Source organism: Heterocephalus glaber, unplaced genomic scaffold (assembly GCF_053883595.1).
Source record: "Heterocephalus glaber isolate CG9 unplaced genomic scaffold, H.glaber_assembly_v1.0 deba00001504, whole genome shotgun sequence".
Taxonomy (NCBI): domain Eukaryota; kingdom Metazoa; phylum Chordata; class Mammalia; order Rodentia; family Bathyergidae; genus Heterocephalus; species Heterocephalus glaber.
The window spans coordinates 49,043,349-49,062,775 of record NW_028258324.1 but is presented as its reverse complement, the minus strand read 5'-3'; the positions used below and the strand labels follow the sequence as shown (position 1 = coordinate 49,062,775).

Here is a 19,427-nt window from a genome sequence, read left to right as displayed (position 1 = left end):
AAAAACCCTACTTACGTCAGAAAGAATTAAAACATTTATTGGGCATAAATATATTACATATACACTACAGATACAGTTAGGTATTACATATAGCATAGTATTTGCAAAATCTATACATTAAAATTGATATGGCAGTTTTAATACAATGCATATGAAATAGTCTAAAATTTACAATACAGAAAAACATATGATTATTTTTTTTCTCCTAAAGTTGAAAAGCTTGGAATGTATGTCCAACAGTGAGGTAAAACATTTTGTCTGTAAATTTAAAGAATTGTGTAAGGATAACATTCAAACACATTCAATTAGGGCACTTTTCAAATTTTGACATGAATTCTGAATTACTGTAGCAAACAAAATGTTAGAAAATGCCAACATTTCAGGTTAATAAGAACAAGGCAGATAATATGAAAAAAAAATCTTTAAAAAAGTTTTCTTTTTAAACAATTTCTTCAAGGACAACGGGTAGTTTCTTTTTTCCACATGACTGGAATTTCTTGCATTGCATTTGAGTGTGACATACAGAGAAGTGTCAGAGCATCAGAAAGCCTCTCACTCATACCTACGTATTGCAAAAGGGCACAGAGATAAGATTAATATAACACTTTATTTTATTGTTCATGTGTATTGGCAATATATATAGTTCTATACCGATATCCCATATACAAATTTGTGATACAAAACAGTGTTGCAGAGTAATAATTTTCTGACTGAAGGGATTATGATGAATATCAAATAATGGAGAGCAATAAAATAAAGTGCTGTTAGCTTGTATTTCACACACTTCAGCTTCTGGTGGTTAAAGAAGGGGTAGGAAAATCTCAAAAGATTATTCATAGTAATTTTGGCCTAAAGTATCATTTCCTTAAAACAATTCAACTAATTCAGATAATTTCTTTATAGCAGCAGTTCTGAAGTGTGTTAAAAAAGTTTTCCCTTGCAAAAACTCGTTGATTTTCAATGCTTAAAAAATGCCTTTTCCCCCAAAAACACATCAATGAAATATCTAAAAAAAAAAAAATGCAGATGTAATGTCATAGTGGACTATATCACATATGTAAATACAAGGGATGAATTATGGAAGGTCAGAACTTTGGCAAAAATATTTTTACCTTGATGCCATCAGTTGCAAGGCTAAACTAATTACTGTAGTCAATAACAAAATACAGAACTCTCTAGGACTTACTACATCGATATAGGCACACAGAATAATTTTGTTGATCTTAGCACTCTTTCAAGAGATGATTATGGTTTTTTGGGTATATGTAAACCTTTCAATCTCTGATAATGGATTTTTTGGCATTTAATGCACTAGATGCTCTTATCTTTCAAAACACAAGAAAAAGTCAGAAGGTTAATAATACTACAGATGTTGCCAGGAACAAGACTGACCTAAAATTACAAAAGTATAAACACACACACAAAATAACATGCTACAAGGGAAAATTAGTACATAAGTACATTTAAAAATTTTTTACAATAAATAAAGATTGCACTGTAATTGGCATTTAAAGTACTGTATGCAGAATATAGTATAAATAAACCAAAAACAAAATAATATTGGTTTCCCCATGACTTTGGTATGGGAATATTATAAGCTAGTACAGGATACTTACTGCATCTTAGACAACATAGACCAAGCACAAAATAGCTATGATCAAGAAAAACTGAGTAGCAAAAATATACAAAAAAAACAGGAGCAGGGGGATATGCTGTGTCTGTTGCACCCTTTTGGAATATATTTGCACCTCCAACTCTTAAGCGTCCCTGAGGTACTTGAACATTATGGACTTCATATAAATAATCCAATGACTTTGGGTTAAAATTGATTATCTCATGAGTCAAAATAAACATGCAAGAGTAACGCTTTACACTCCAATAGCACCTGTTGATCAAAGATCTCAAAGCACTTACAAACATTAGAATCCCCATTTTATTTCATTTTATTTTCATGCATGGGAAAACTGAGGCACAGAGAGGTAAAGTGACGTGTTCAGGTCACGCAGCAAGTCAGTGACAGATCCAGGGAGAAAATCTAGGCTCCTTGACCCCCAAACACCCTGTCCTTACTGCCAAACACCATTCCCACTCCACACATGGCCAGGTCAACCCCACAGAAATAGGAACTACAAATTCAGATGACTCCCTTTTGGGTTTTATCAGTTTTCATCTGCTGTTACATTAGTATTATGGGCACTGAATTAAAGTATTGAAATTCAATCACTTCATTGATACCTCAAAGAACAGCCTAAAGGCAAATCTTTCAAAAATAATGAGCTGGCATGTAAGAAGACTGCTCACATTAGTGTAAATCATGAACAATGGGCAGAGGCACTAAACTGTCACCAGTTCTCGTCATATAATTCTGGTCAAACGTAACAGAATATAATAACTCTAGTGATTAGATTAGAAGTAGTTATATACAAAGACAGACAAACAAGTTAAAGCAGCTTTTAAAACAGCTGAACAAGGAAACAACTAACTATTGCACAATGCCCTCTTAAAGTTACTGCTATGAATCAATGTGGTAACATCTACAATGCTCCATAATTTATAGGTGTATTTTGGTTACTTGATTTCTTATACAGGCAGCTCATAGTGTTAAAATCATAAGAAATACAGATTATTAAAACATTTTAGATTAAAGTACACATTTTGATTTAAATGAGCTAAACAGAGTTAAATAACTGGGTGACAAAACGGTTAAGGGCAGCCTTATCTGAGTGAAGATTTCTTCTGTGTGTCATTGCTGTGTGGTCATACTCTGACAGCATCAAAATCCTAGCCCTGTAACTACACACAGTGATTCTGTTTACAGATATAGATGATCGAGACAAAAGAAGTGACTGGTGAATATATATAAATTAATAAACTGTAACATAAAAAAAATCAAAGGCTTGCAAAAGACATATCAGTGAAAATAGAATAAAGGCAAATTTGAAAAATTTAAAAGAAAACATAAGAAAGCTAATTTCTGGTATCTGGTTTGCTTTTCTTCTTTTTCTTCTTCTTTTTTAAAAAAAATCCAGTTTAACCTCTTCCTAGTTTTGCATTTCAAAAAGGTGCACCAAAACACTGACATTTTTTTCCTAGCTAAATCTGTAAAACAAAAGAAGTATATAAATCAAAGAACAAAAGGGCTTAAAAAGGGGAGTATCTGAATAAATGTGTGTATTAAAATGTGTAGCATTAATTAAAATTCATACCTCTAGTTTTGCTGGGGTTGTTTACTTCATTAAGAAGTACTGTAATATAAAGGCAAATAGAATGGACAAAGTCGCAAAGCCAAGCACAATGAGGGCTGCAAACTGTTCATCAGTAGGCATCATGCTCTTCATTTTGGGATCGTCTAAGCTCCCCATGTCCCCTGTAAGCATGACCTCACTTCGTTGCAATACAAAAGCTGCAGAGGGGCTGAAAGCTCCGCTTAGCTCCTGAGAGGTGTCTAAACAGCGCCGACACGCACACACGCGGAACCGGTAGTCCGTGTTGGTCTGGAGGCCTGAGATTTGGAATGTGGCTTCTTCTCCCTTGTACACCTGGAAGAACAGGGAAAGTCCTAGTTAATTAATTTATAACACTGTGATCTCTACGGTAAACATCATACAACATCAAGAGCATTGTGGATATAGGCTTGATTTAAATTCACTCTATAACATAAATATTAAATAAAAAAGTATTTCTCCCAGTCTGGGTTTCTTCCATAAGAAGAGGTTTTCCAATTCACTTTTAATAAAGCACAATATATAATCCAGTGACTCTGACTTCAATAGGAGGAAACAGGGCACTGAGTAGAAACGCTATTGACATTTTAACTGATAAAGACATGTAAAGCCAAATTTTAATAATTTAGGCTGTCAAACAGAAGAGGCCTTAATACAAATAGCTCTATGTTGTTGGTTCTCAGAACAAATTGACATTTTATACTAAAAAAAATGAAAAGCAATTAATTGCACAAACAATAAATGCAAAGTTTTTGGTTGGATGATTTTTTTTTGTTTTTGGTACTGGGGATCGAACTGGGAACTTGTGCTTGTGAGACAGGCACTGGAACCACTGGGCTAAATCCCCAGCCCTGTTTGGATGATTTTTTGACAAGTAATCCTGTCCCCAAGATACCTCACATACCCTTAAGAGTGAAAACTATTTTGATTTCTAATCCTGTAATTTGTTTTGCCTATTCTAGAAGTTCATACCAATGGAATCATACAGCATGCATTCTCTTGTGCTCCTATGGAATTCATCCATGTTACTGACCGATCGCATTAGCAATCACTCCTTTTATCGCTGATTCTTGTTCCATTACATGACTATACTATACCTCATGTTGTCCATTTTTAAGATGAATATTTGGGTCGTTCCAGTTCAGAGGTTTTACATAATAAGAATGCTATGAACATTTTTGTAAAAATCTTTGAGGACTAAAATTTTCATTTTTGGGGGGCAAATATCTAGGACTAGAAATTTTGGGCCATTAACTTCATGAGAAAGTCTTCCCAAAAGACTGTAGCACTTTGCACTCCTAGCCATCTATGAGAGTCTGAGTTGTTCCCCAGCCTCACCAGCATTTGTTATTGTCAGTCTTTGCATTTCAGTTATGCTACTGGGTATGAAAGGTACCTCATTCCAGTGATGCTGTGTATCTTTTCCTGTGCTTACCTGTCATTCATATAACTTTTCTTGTGCAGAGAGATAGACAAGTCTTCTGCTCATTTTTAATTTGCTCAACTTTTTTAACTTATAAGAGGTTCTTTGTGTGATCTAGGTTTAAATCCTTTGGCAAATATATGTGTTGTGAATATTTTCTCCCAGTTCTGTAGCTTGTCTGTTTCCCAGTTCTGTAGCTTGTCTGTTTTCCTGGTGAATTTTTTGATGTCATCTAATTTATCACAAATTAACATTTAAATAATTTAGCAGTCCGCCTTGAGTATTTCATATGTTGTATGACCATGTGGTTTCTTGCAAGGATCTGGGATTTTTTTCTTCTTGTCAACTAATATAATCAGCAAGTGATTTATTGTATCAGGGTCACCAGTTTGCTTAAAATGATCACCCTTTGTACTGAATGAGCTAACAGGACTCTCTGAAGGGCTGGAGGAAGGAGGCCTCACAAAGTTCTCCCATCATGGTAATAGTGACCCTCAGAAAAATGAGAGGAAATGATAATCACATAAAAGTTTATAGCTTATATGGGATTTGGTGATTAGAGACAGAAAAATTACCTGTAATTAAACCAAATCAGTAAGAGATTTGGCTGATGAGTAAAAGCAGAAGTAAATTAACAATGTCTGATTAGCCCTGAGTTAGTACCTGTAAAAGTGCTTAAACACGTCTGGTATGGAATAAATGCACAATAAAATCATCAGCTATTACTATTACTAATTAGAATGTAAAAACAACTCCAAATATACTCCTAAAACATTTTGCTCAAATTAATACAAATCCATTAGAAATGAAATAATCCAACAAACTCAATTTTGTCAATACTTTCCAGCTATTCAGAGTTGCTGGAAACTTCAAATATCTCTATGTGTTTCTAACGCCTGATATGTATGCAAAACTTCTATCAAAGCAGGACATGCCATTAGTGAACACAAGCATCCTGGCCATGTACAGAGTGATGGACAAACTGAAAGACAGCAAGGATCTTAAGGTTTAGAAAAGGGACCTGATTTACAAAGTTCACCCAATATTTAGCCTTTTTCTTATGCTTTTCCTCCTTTATTCTCAACCTCACAGACTTTGTCTTAATTACTATACTTTTGTTGAGTGACTAAGCCCCAGAACATCAGTCCTGTATGCTTTTACTTTTCCAGATTTATTATTGCTTTTGCTATTCCCTTTGTAAGATTGTAAGCACATTCCTCCTGTCAAGTAACCTGTTTCTTTACGAATCGTGGCATGTGCCTTAGCAAGCAGAGTTACAAACAGCTGGGCTGGAGCAACTAAAAAGTTAAGAGCTCTAAGGGAACCCTGTGTGGCACTGGGAAACCATTCCTTCCTCACTACTCACTGTTCCAATGATGAATCTAAATGAATGTTTTCAGATGAGCTTGTTGTCATGGTGATGGTTCCCACCCACACACAGCCAGCTCTTCCTCAGTACCTTCCTGAAACAGCCTATTTTCCAATATGTAGGAGCTATCAGAAAAACAATACATTTAAAAAAAATTTTTTTCCATTAAGTTTATTTGCACATTTTAGGTATAAAATGCAGTTACATTCATCATTAGGATCTTGTACCTTTACATGATGTATCTTGGTTCTTATTTTTTCCCCTTCCCCTGCCCTCCCTTCACCCCCTCCACCCTGCCCTATTGGGAAAGACTTTGTTTCCTTTTTTTCCCTTTTCTCATATTTTTTCTTTTCCCTTCTTTCCTTTCCCCTACCCCTCCCACTTCCCCTGCTCCTTTAGACCTTTTCTTCCTATTACACAATATCAATTATACATTTTAAAAACTACAATAACAAGATCTAGAAGACAGTACGACAGATTTTACAGAATTTAAAAGGATACAGAAAGCATATTACAAAAATCTTTTTTGAAATAAATTTGACAACTTCTAAGAGGTACCTTGGAAGACAAATTAATGAAACTAACTCTGGAGGAAATATAAAATTTGAACAGCACCAATTAAAGAAAGTATATTCTTAGCTTGAAAACCTACCTATATGACAACAGCAGGTTCATATACATTTTAACTGATAAATTATATCAAACATTTAAGGCAGAAAAAAGAAAGAACACTTCTCCCTTCATTTTTGGAAATCAACATTGTGCTGATACTAAAACTGGATAAAGATAACAGAAGAAAAACGTATGAACATAGACAGAAATTTGTTTAACAAAACAAACTATTAGAAGTCAGATCTGGCAGTATGTGGAAAGTGGTTTTGTTATAGGAATGGCAGTGTTGGGTTCAGCATTGGAAGATCCATCCCCAAAAGTCATCATTTTAACAGAGGAGAGGAAAAAGCCATATGATCCTGTCACTAGCTGGAGAAAAAATATTGGACTAAATTCTACAGCTGTTCATGGTAAAAGCTATCAGGAGGCTAGAAGTAGAACAGAACCTTCTCAACAGATTAAAGACATGTACTCCATACTTTCAGCAAAAACACCTTATATGAATAGAGAAGATACAATGCTTTCTCCCTAAGGTGGGTAACAGGGCAGATATGCCTACTCTTCATCTGTCCATTAAACTTTGAAACATAGGCTCAAACCAAAATAGTCTGGCAATAAAATGACACAATTAGGATAGGATTGGCAAGGTAGAAGTAAAATCTTTACATGTAGATAAAATGATCATCTACTGGGAAAATACTAAGAAATCTCTAAGAGCCCCCAGAACTTGTATTTGAATTTAGCAGGATTAGAAAACACAAGGTATATGTAAAAATTCAAGTCTATGAATACTTGCTATAAATGAAGAATTGGATATTGAAATTTAAAAGTTATGTAGGAGTACAAAGGACCTAGAAAAGTAAAACAGAAAAAAAAAAAACGGTGTTGGAAGACATTTAGTACCTAATTTTAAGACTTCCCCTAAAGCTACAGTAATCAAGGCAGTGTTGGTGTAAGGAAAGACATATAGATCATTGGAATAAAACAGAGAATCTAGAAATAGAACCACATATATATGGTCCACTGAGTTTTCAAAGATTATTTAACAGTAACATTTTATAGAACATAAACTCAACTCAAGAGCAGAGGAAAAGACAGTGTTTTCAGCAAATGGCACTAGAATACCTGGTATCCATATATAAGAAATTAACCTCAACCCTTTATTTCCATACATAAAAATAACTTCAAAGGATCTATGAACCTAAATATGAAAGACTAAAACTATAAAACTTTAAGAAGAAATTATAAGGGAAAATGTTTATGAATTTAGGGTAGGCAAGAATTTCCTAGGATATGAAAAACATGATGTATAAAAGAAAAACATTGATAAATGAGATTCCATCAAAATTTAGAACTTTAAATGACATCGTTAAGAAAATGAAAAGTAGTCCTTAAACAGACCATATTTATAATGCATATTACCTATGACCAGGATATATAAAGAACTCTTACAGCTCATTAATAGACAACCCAATTAAAAAGTAGACACAAGAAGATGATAAATAGCCAGTACAGAACAAGGAACAGTGTGTAACACTAAAATCAGAAAAATACTAATCAGTACAATAGCAAGATTGAATTATACACTCATTAGGGAGATGAAGTTGAAAGTTTTACAAGAACAAATGTCAGCTTAGGTGTGAACCAGTTAGAACTTTCTAATACTGCTAATGTGAATGTAAAATGACAAAACCACCTTGGAAAACAATATAGAAATTTCTTGTATTACAGTTAAGAACCAACAGTTCTGTTCTTAAGTTTTTACTTGCGAGGAATGAAAACATATGTTCACAATAGATTTGTACATACAAGTTGAGTATTCCTTATCTGAAATTCTTGGGACCAGAGTGTTTCAGATTTTCATTTGAAATCCACTTGATCTGTAAAGAGGATAGCTACTCTGGCTATTTTTCGGGGGGGGGGGTTGTCACATGGAGTATTGTTTTCCACCCTTTAACTTTCAGACTATGAGGTTTTTTTTTTTTTTTGAATTAAATGTGTTTCTTGTATGCAGCATATTGTTGGATCTTGCTTCTTGACCCATTCTGCCAGTCTATTTCTTTTTTTTTTTTTTTTGGTACGGGGGATCAAACTCGGGTCCTTGTGCTTGCAAGGCAGGCGACAGAACCACTGAGCTAAATCCCCGGCCCAAGTCTATTTCTTTTGATTGGTGAATTGAGACCATTAACATTGATGGTTATAACTCATACCTATTGACTTATCATTGTCATGACTTTTTCTGTTAGATTCTTCCCCTTTGTGTTTAATGTCTTGTCGGCCTGATGGATTCACTCTGCTGGGCTTCCTGGGGTTGTGATCCTCATCGTCTTTTCCTAGGATATTGTCTAAAATTTTCTGGAGTCCTGGTTTGGTATTCATGAAATTCCTAAGGTGATCTTTGTCATGAAAGTATCTTATTTCTCCATCAATTTTGAAAGATAGTTTTGCAGGGTACATCAGTCTGGGTTGGAGGCTGTTTTCCTTTAGGGCTTGAAATACATCACTCCAAGCTCTTCCAGCCTTGAGGATTTGCATTGAGAAGTCTGCTGTGATTCTGATGGGCTTTCCTTTGTATGTGATTTGTTTCTTTTCTCTAACTTGTTGTAGAATTTTGTTCTACTGGGTTTCTGGAATCTTAACTATTATATGCCTATGTGTAGATTTTTTTTGATCACAGCTACTTAAGAGTCCTATATGCCTCACTTATCTGTATGTCAAGTTCTTTTCCTCTGCTTGGGAAGTTTTCTATCATAACTTTTGTGAACAGTTTTTTTTATGTCATCTGCATTCTCTCCTGTTTCTTCCTTGACTCCAGTCAGTCTTATGTTATTCTTCTTTGCATAGTCTAGCAGCTGCTAGATTGATTTCTCATGGTCCCTTACAATTTTAAAGAATGTTTTCTTTTCCTGGTCATTAATTGTATTCTTGTCTTCTATTTCTGATATTCTGTCCTCACATTGGCTCATTCTGCTGTGTAAACTATCAATGGAGCTTTTAATCTCCTGGATATCTGTTTGCAACTGTTTTATGGATTCCATTTTTTTCCTATGTTTGGATTCCATCATGTTCTTCAGCTCCTCTATTTTTTTTTAATCTGTGTCCTTTCTAGATGTATTAATCATGTCTTGCACTATGGGCACAATCTCTGCTATTATCTGAGAAATTATTTCTGATTTCATTTTTCTCAGATTCTCTTTTGTTGCCAGTTCAGGGAGTCCAGGTGGTTGAGTATCAGATTGTTCCATCTCGTTTCCCTTTGGGGTTGTTTTAGGTGATCTGGAAGTCTGGTTTTGAAACTTGTTTATGTGTCTTCTCATTTCAATGGGGGGCGGGGTGCTGCTGGCACCTGCGGGGCTCACCTCCTCTGTGCTCGTGGGGGTGGTAAGACAGCCCAGAAGCCTTCTATTGTCAATACATTTTTTTTCTTTAAGAGATGTTTTGTTAATGTTCTATACTTCCTAATTTAGATTATCCTCTTAAACCTAAAATACTCAAGTTGGTATTTTCTAAGAAAAACCTTTTCAAGAAGCTGTTTTTAAAGTGAATGATTTATCACTTTCAGGATTAGTATATTATTTTGATAAAGCAGGTACCTCTACATGTGCCATCTGAGCTTTGGTTTCTCTATGTGTGATTCCCACGCAGCTACAAGGTTTTCTGATGCACCTTTCTCATCAAATCTTTTAGAGGCCACACCTCCTGAAATGTTTATTTACACTCATCAAAGGACAACAGTAGTTTCAGTTCTTGCCTGTGGGAACCAGGTCTGGTCTTTAAGGCCTCTAAGGCAGGCTCTCAATGAACTGAAAAGGCATTCCCAGCCAAAGTCCTTGTTCTGCCACTTGCCTGGTTTGTGATCCTAGGCAAGTAACAGTGATAAGCCTTTGTTTTCCCATCTATAACACAGGACAGTAACAGTAAACAGTACCCAAGAGTAACACTACTCCTGGGGGGCACTGCAGACCAAATGAGAAAGTGTTTGTGAAAGATGTTTGGTGAAAGGACTATGCTGGAGATAAATCAATTTCATTGATTTTAATCCTCCTAATGATGCTGTCAGGTGAATATCATTACTTCCATTTTAGAGAGGAATAAAGAGGTTCAAGGAGGATGGCAATTTCTTCAAATGCCATTGCAAATAAGGGCAATGATGGATCCCAGATGAGAGCCCACTTCTAACGCGAACAGAGATGCTCACCACAGGATCTGCCCCCATTGTCTATACCAGCTCCTTGGGCAGTGACACCCCTTCAGCATCATCCACCTTAGTGCCCATCTAATGAGGATGTGGTGACACTAGGCCCGGGCTCTTGGCCTCTGCTTGTCATCCCACATGGCCTCACTGTCTTCCTGTTGTCTCCACCGCAGATCTTCCACATCGCCCCAGCCTGGGTCCTACTGCCCCTTAAGGGAAACACTGCCTTTTCTTTCTGATGTTAGGCACAGAGTGAGCCTGTGCCACACAAAGACATGGGCAGTGTTTGTGTGATGTGGTCTCTTAATTTCTGCCATCAAAGGATGACTCCATTGAATTGGCCTGTCCCCACAGATTAGAAGGCCTTTGGAAAGTGAATATAAATGACATTTCAATTTAAATGATTTCTGCAGTTTTCAGAATTTGCATAGCTATATCCTTTTGAGAAAGCTGGTCAAAAAGTATAGTATTTAATTTCCCAGACACCTAATTCAGAAAATCTTGAATGGAGACTTCGTATATTAATTTTGACAGAAACTTTCAACCATAAGTCCTTACAGTGAAGAGTTCTGAAAAATGTATTTAGAAAGCCAAGGAATGCTTTGTTTTTTGATATTAGGCAAAAAACTTAGTGAAAGAACTAAGAATATCTAATGGAAGGGAATTAAAGCCCATTCTTGTTTCCTTAATTGGACAGTTCTCATCTTTGACAAGCACTGCCAACATAGTCTTAACATTACTTTTTGTTAACCTTTAGGACACATGCATTGTGGGATTGTGTTCTATTATTTCCATAGCAACCAGTACAATAGCTTGATAAAGTAGATGCTCAGTAAATGTTATGCAAATAGAACCTCCAAATACTCAGATATTCTTATCCCATATTATCTGAAAAGAGGATAACTGCCAGAAATCAGTAAACATGTACATAAAGTATTAACACACACACACACACACACTTATATCCACCACAGACTGAACAGAGATTTTAGTATAGGCAAACCCATCACTGCAGAAAGTGGAATCAAAAACAATGATTAAATTGTTTTTAGTGTTGACAGAAAATATGGCATTTCCAATAAATTTCAGAATAGTCTACAATGCTTATTAGGCCTTTAGATTCTTACCTAAGCAGAAATTTAAAATTCTGAATACCTCATTTTCTGAGGATTCTGATTATATAAAATTTGATGAAAACTGACTTGCTTTTGTGTAGATAATCACAGCCATCATGGGACTGACACCATTTTCTTGTTACTCCATATTCCTCATGATACTGTTCCACAGTCTGAGAATATGTTTTAAATATTATTACCATTAAAGAGATATATGTCCAAGGTTCAGAAATAAAAGGACGCTCCTGAAGAAGAGACAGTGTTTGTGTTTGGGGGCTATCTTACAGGTTAAAACACAGTATAAAGCTACAGTAATGAGGACAGGGTGACAGTGGCATGGGCATGGGCATGGACAACTGTCCAATGGAACAGAAAGGAACAGTAACGGGGTAAACCAGGCAGCCACTGTGGAGATTCTGAGGCACCTGTTTTTCAGGGTGGAAAGGGCCATGTGTCAGGCAGGCCAGGGTCAGGGATGGCTGGATGGGGTTGATACCAGACAGACTACTGGATTTGGAATCAGCTGGACTGCAGCTGACTTCTGGGTCTCACCCAGGGAGATTCACTAACTATTCTTTGCCTTAATACTCTCACCTGTAAAAATGATGTGGTAAATCTCAACTCTCAAAATTGCTAGGAGTAAATGACACTAATTTTGGAGTGCCTTGCACAGGATTCTGCCGATTACTAGGCAGGCAGTCAATGTTAGTTTCTTTTCTCTGATCTCTTCCAATAAGACTATTTTAATAATTGCTCATGAGATACTGAAATTTTATTTCTTTTCTGATATAAAAATTGCATGAAATATCTTCATTTTATCAGTTTGAATTAGTTTAAGCTAGGTCTCAAAGAAAATGTGAATATGGTGTATTACATTTATTGATTTACTAATGTTGAACCATTCTTGCATCCCTGGGATAAATCCGACTTGGTCAGGATGTATGATCTTCTTGATGACCCTCTGTATTCTGTTTGCCAGTATCTTGTTGAGGATTTTTGCATCTAGGTTCATTAGGGAGATTGGCCTGTAGTTCTCTTTTTGGGTTGGGTCTTTCCCTGGTTTTGGAATCAAAGTAACACTTGCTTCCAGGAATGAATCTGGAAGTACTGCTTCCCTTTCAATTTCCTTGATGAGTTTAAGGAGTAATGGCATTAGTTCTTCTTTAAATGTCTTGTAAAATTCAGCAGTGAAGCCATCCAGACCTGGCCTTTCTTTGTTGGTAAATACTTTATTTATTTTTCAATTTCACTCATTGTAATTGGGGTGTTTAGAATTTCTATATCTTCTTCATATAACTTTGGCAATTCATACATATCTAGGCATCTGCCCATTTCTTCTGTGTTTTCCATTTTATTGGAGTAGAGGTTCTCGAAGTAGGTATTGATGATCCTCTGAATTTCTGTTGGATTTGCTGTGACTTCACCATTCGTAAATCAATAAATGTAATACACCATATTAACAGAGTCAAGGACAAAAACCATATGATCATCTCAATAGATGCAGAAAAAGCATTCAACAAAATCCAGCACCCAACCCATTCATTATAAAAACCCTAGAGAAAACTGGAATACAAGGTCTTTATTTTAACCTGATTAAGGGTATCTATGAAAAGCCAACAGCCAACATTATACTAAATGGTCAAAAACTGAAAACTTACACGCTAAAATCAGGAACAAGACAAGGATGCCCACTATCATGACTCCTGTTCAATATAGTTCTGGAAAGATTAGCCACAGCAATTAGAAAAGAGAAAGAATTAAAAGGAATAAAGATAGGAAAAGAAGAAGTTAAACTGTCATTATTTGCTGATGATATGATACTTTACAAAGAAGACCCAAAAAATTTCACCAAAAGACTTCTAGACCTAATTGACAGATTCAGTAGAGTAACTGGATACAAGGTCAACACTCAAAAGACAATAGCCTTCTTGTACACAAATAAAAGGCTCACTGAGAGAGAAATTAGGGAAACAATTCCTTTTACAATAGCATCCAAAAAAATGAAATATCTAGGAATCAATCTAACAAAGGAAGCAAAAGACCTCTACACTGAAAACTACAGCACTCTGAAAAAAGAGATCGAAGAGGATACAAGAAAATGGAAAGACTTCCCTTGCTCCTGGGTAGGAAGAATCAATATAGTGAAAATGGCCATACTTCCAAAACTACTATATAGATTCAATGCAATGCCAATTGAAATTCCAACAATATACTTCACAGAATTAGAAAAAACAATCCAAACATTCATTTGGAGCCAGAAGAGACCTAGGATAGCTAAAGCAATTCTAAGCAACAGAGACATGGCTGGGGGTAACACAATCCCCAACTTGAAACTATGCTACAAAGCTACTGTGATAAAATCAGCATGGTATTGGTAAAGGAACAGACCTGAGGATCAGTAGAATAGATTAGAAGATGCAGAAACAACACCAGAAATGCTCAGCCACCTCATCTTTGACAAAGGAGCCAACCACCATCATTGGAGGAAAGATAGCCTATTTAATAAATGGTATTGGGAAAACTGGATTTCAACTTGCCAAAGATTAAAACTAGACCCATACCTATCACCATGCACTAAACTAAGATCGAAGTGGATTAAAGATCTAAATATTAAGACAGAAACACTAAACTTGCCGGAAGATAAGTTAGGTAGAACTCTTGAAGACACTGGCAAAGGAAAAGACTTCATGAACAAAACCTCAGCAGCACGGGAACTAGCAGAAAGAATCAACAACTGGGATCTCATCTTATTAAAAAGCTTCTACATTGCAAAAGAAACCACCAACAGAGCTAACAGACAACCTACAATATGGGAAAAAATTTTTAGCAGCTGTACCTCAGACAAAGGACTACTATCTAGAATATATAAAGAACTGAAAAAAATCAGACCCCCCAAATTCAAAGACCCAATTCAAAAATGGGCATCTGAAATGAACAGACATTTCTCAGACAAGGAAGTAAAAGCAGCAAACAAATATATGAAAAAATGTTCAACAGCACTCGTCATTCGAGAGATGCAGATGAAAACAACACTGAGATTCCACCTCACCCCAGAAAGAATGGCTGCTATCAAGAAATCAACAAATAACAAATGCTGGCGGGGGTGTGGGGAGAAAGGAACCCTTCTGCACTGCTGGTGGGAGTGCAGACTGGTGCAACCACTGTGGAAGTCAGAATAGAGATACCTCAAAGAACTAGGACTAGAGGTCCAATTTGACCCAGCTATTCCCCTGCTGGGTATCTTCCCAAAAGAATTAAAAGAATCATACCACAGTGATATATGTGCACCCGTGTTCATAGCAGCACAGTCTGTAACAGCTAAAGCTTGGAAGCAGCCCAAGTGCCCATCAACTGGAAACTGGATAAAGAAAATGTGTTTTTTTAAATAAAATGGAGTACTACTCAGCCATAAAGAATGAAAAACTAGAATCATTTATAGCTAAATGGATGCATATCAAGGCCATACTCTTAAGTGAGATAAATAGAACACACATGTGTAAATACCGAATAGTTTCACTAGTGTGAGAAACTGATAGTGTAAACAAGAGTTAAAATGATTAAAATGAATAATGGATAATTTGAAGTAGGAAAAAAGGTCCAAAGACGAAGGAGTGAAGGGAGGGGAAGGGGAAAGGAAAAGAGGGAAAGGAAAAACTATGAGAAAAGAAAAAAAAAAATGGAAATGAAATCTATGTAAATAGGGAAGGGTGGAGGGGGTGAAGGGCGCACAGGTAATGGAGAAAAAAATAAGAACCAAGATATATCATGTACAGGTACAAACACCCAATGATAAATGTAAATGAACTGTATACCTAAAGTGCACCAATAAAATGTACCAATAAAATTAATTAAAAAAAAAAAGAAAATGTGAATAGTTTTTGAGGTATTCTAAGTATTAAAAATTACATCAAGGACATGAGCATGTACATTTCATAGCTTTTCTACCCTGGTCTGATTATAATGTCCTATGTAAGCAAATTCACATGAGCCACATCTCTCACAGGAGGGAAGTGAAAATTGTTTCAGAGAAACACATTAAGGATTTTCAGTTTTGAGAAAAGCCAGGGTGATGGGTTTTAAAAATGAAATGTCTCCTCTGAATTTTAACTGAATTGACAGCTGTGGGATCAGCCAATTGTATTTTACATGACTAAAAGAAAACAAATTATTTGTGTTACTATATTATACTTGCAAATCTATCTATGGCTATTTAAAATAAAAATATGGATCCAAAAGCCCCAGATACCACTGAGAAGCCAAAAATCACTGAAAAGTAATTCAATATCTTGTAACATCTGTGCTTTGAAGGTGTCATGCTTCCAAGATGCAACTTTCCCTCATGAAAATAAACCAAGTCTCATAGGATTATTGTTAAGATTAAATAGGATAATATACAGCAACCTTCTTGGACAGTGTCTGGCATGTAGGATGTATCTAAGAAATAGCAGCATAATACCATATTATATAACTTATCACTACACTATTACTGGGTTATACTTCCCCTGATGCCCTTGAAGGAAACCTATAATTCTCTAGTACAATCCCTTGGTGCCAGGGAATCTTGGAGCCTGCACCATACAGGATTTGCAGGAATCAACTGATGAGAGCCCAATGACACTGGCCTGGTGCCCACAGCATGTTACGGGCACTATGGCCTCATAAGACTTAGGAGATGATGTTGCTATGGCACTGCCTGGTCATCAGGCCTGCCACAGAGCTGTGCCCCATTGACACAGGACTGTACAGCTCTGTACATCAGGGAAGATGGCCATGCCCTGTATCTCTCTGTTTTCATTCATTTTGACAGGGGCACCATTATGGGCTTCTCCTCCTGCCTCAACCCAATTTCAAAAGGCAGAGCTCCATTTAAGATTTTCTTTATTGAAGTCACCAATCATAATACTGTAAATAAGTATAAACACAATACTATTTCTATGAAGACTATTTCTGTTCTTCATTTGATGACCTATATATTTTCAAATAATTCTGACATTTTTATTCCAACTGGGAGGATGTAAACCATATGAAGATAATTGAAATGAAGGATCCATGACCCTTAATTCAGAATAACATGGTGTGAGGTAGAAATCCTTTGAATAACAGCTTTTAGGGGAGGATTACCGAGAAGGGTACGGGCTGGGTTGCTAGAGGCTTACCTGTACCTCTTTACTAAGATCATCTCTCCCCCAAGAACTGGACAGGGAGACATCATTGTACCTTGTTATCATTTACACAGCCCCTTCTCACGAACGAATGGATATGACGCTCACAGTAACAGCATGAGAGGATTATTATTTCTACTTTTATAATAACAGACCTGGTGAATAAATTCACCCACAATCACATGACCAGGGAGGGCCACTTGTTCTCATGCCACCCTCTGGATTAATGCTCGACAGCCAACTATGTTCTTGAGCCAGAGAGGACAGGCAAGGGTGTTACTACTGACCTACTGAACTGCTTCTCAGGGTGTATATGTTTTTCAGTTCAAGGGCCTATGAACTCTCAGAGCGATGACTATGCCAAGTACTCCTCAAAATACAAAGCACCTAAAGGTTTCTCAATCAAACAGGGGTCCTACATCTGGAATCCATTAAATTTGAATATACATTCATTTTATTTGAAATTCTAAGTAGATGCATAAATGGGAGTTGTTCTGGAATAAGGGGTCATAGCCTTCACTGGATAGGACTCATACACCTAAAAAAAAATTAAGAAATGTTAAAATAAATGATGGTTTTTGAACATCTCCATTTTGATCTTTTTTGTGTTTTGAAGTGAAAACACTTTCTTTACTCATGCAAAAAAATTTTTTAAATGCACTAAGACAGTAATAGCCTCTCTGTTTCTATGCTGAAAGTTACTGAAATAGGTGAGGGTTCCCGGATGTGTTGTAGACTAGACTTTAAAATAGTTTGACTAAGAGATCTTTCCTCATGGTACCTTTCGTGATGCCATGAAAACTCAATATACATTTCAGTAGTCTAAAAAATTATGCAAAATTAAAACATTTATACAGAGATACCATTAAAAGTGAACTTTCAGATATGCAAAAAGTTTTCTTCTTAATGCAACAAATCTGAGCAATGAGTGCAACTGCAATGAGGAAACAATTTCTTGCAGCTTCTTGACCCCGTTCTCAACTTCAATGCTTATATTCACTATTTGCTGTAAAAATTATTGCTGTCTGAATAGGGATATGAATCTGAATAATTTTGCTTTATTTCTTATGTATGTATTAAACTGTCTATGCAAAAAAAATCAATCATATCCATACAATCTTCATCCTTTTCAAGAATGCTCTGCAATTAATACTGTCTGAAAAGAAGTTTAAGCTTACACACAAAACTTGTCCTTAGAACATTTATTAAATAGTAGAAAAAGGACCAGGGATTTAGCTAAGTGGTTCCGCTGTCTGCCTCACAAGCTCAAGGTCCCAAGCTTGATTCCCCACTACCAAAAAAAAAAAAAAAGGTAGAAAAGCCAAATGGATATATATATGCCTTCTAATGCAGAGTATAATTTTAGGTAAAGACTTCATACTTTAAGCTAATAGGCTGAATTATTAAAACCCGCTGCCTGTCCTATATCATGGTAATTGAACAAATTAAAGTTAATCAGGTAGAACCAAGGCAAACTGAAGTCAATGCTTCAAGCAAGACGATGTCTGCAAAAATAAGCTTTAGGAGAAGTACATTGTCCAATTATGGGTAATGTTTTTCACCTGAGTTATAAAGATGGCTGTATTTATTCAGTATCACTAGTGCAGGTATAAATGACCCTGTTACTTTGAAAGTACCTCTTTTGTGTATGCAAGAAACATTTCCTGAGTGTTTGTGTGTCAATCTTGGGAAAATAAAAAAGAGTAACACAACCCCACACATTAGTAGACCCTATCTAGTTAAGAGCTGTAATTGAGTTATGTACAGTGTACTATCAGAGCCCGTGGCTGTACTGTGGTGAATATGCAGCAATGATTACCTCTCATTTTCATGTGCTTTGCCTCTCTACAAATTCAAAGCCCACTGCCTATTATCCCCATCTATAATTTTTTTACCCACTTGCACACGTAATATCAATAGCCTTCATTCCCTATCTTATGTCTCAAAAAACTCACAGAAGTACTCAAAGTATCACACTTAAAGTTAATGCCTATTTGAATAGGAAGAAGCAAAAATAAAAATAGCAATAACAACAAAAAACAAATGGGAACCCCCCCCCACCAGTACAAACTGTCCCTGACTATTGTAACTTGCAATGAAGTACTACAATCCTTACTCATTTCTTGGTTAAGCTTGGGAAGCCCATAGATGTATGAGGAATGCTACTGAGCGCACTCTGAAGTTCTGAGTTTTCATGTGTGTTCAACAAGGAACACTTGTTTATCACTATTTATAAGAAAAATATTTTGTGGCATACATGACTGTACATTATATTAGTACTTATATACCCATGGATCTTGACATGCATAGATATTCAGCAAGTAAAT

The 19,427-nt window shown here is 36.1% G+C and overlaps 1 protein-coding gene across 6 annotated transcripts in view; it reads right to left on the bottom strand.

The window, feature by feature from the left end:
• Nucleotides 1-16: 16 nt before the first annotated feature.
• Nucleotides 17-19,427, bottom strand: part of Fndc3b (fibronectin type III domain containing 3B) — a 335,425-nt gene continuing 316,014 nt past the window's right edge. For 4 of the 6 annotated variants that reach the window (XM_021254196.2, XM_021254201.2, XM_004834601.4 and 1 more), the window contains one exon: nucleotides 17-3,539. In XM_021254196.2, the coding sequence (XP_021109855.2) occupies nucleotides 3,228-3,539 (312 nt within the window). In that variant the 3' untranslated portion in view covers nucleotides 17-3,227. The remainder of the gene's footprint in view (nucleotides 3,540-19,427) is intronic. The other 2 variants (XM_013071609.3, XM_013071617.3) reach the window with 2 other exon arrangements.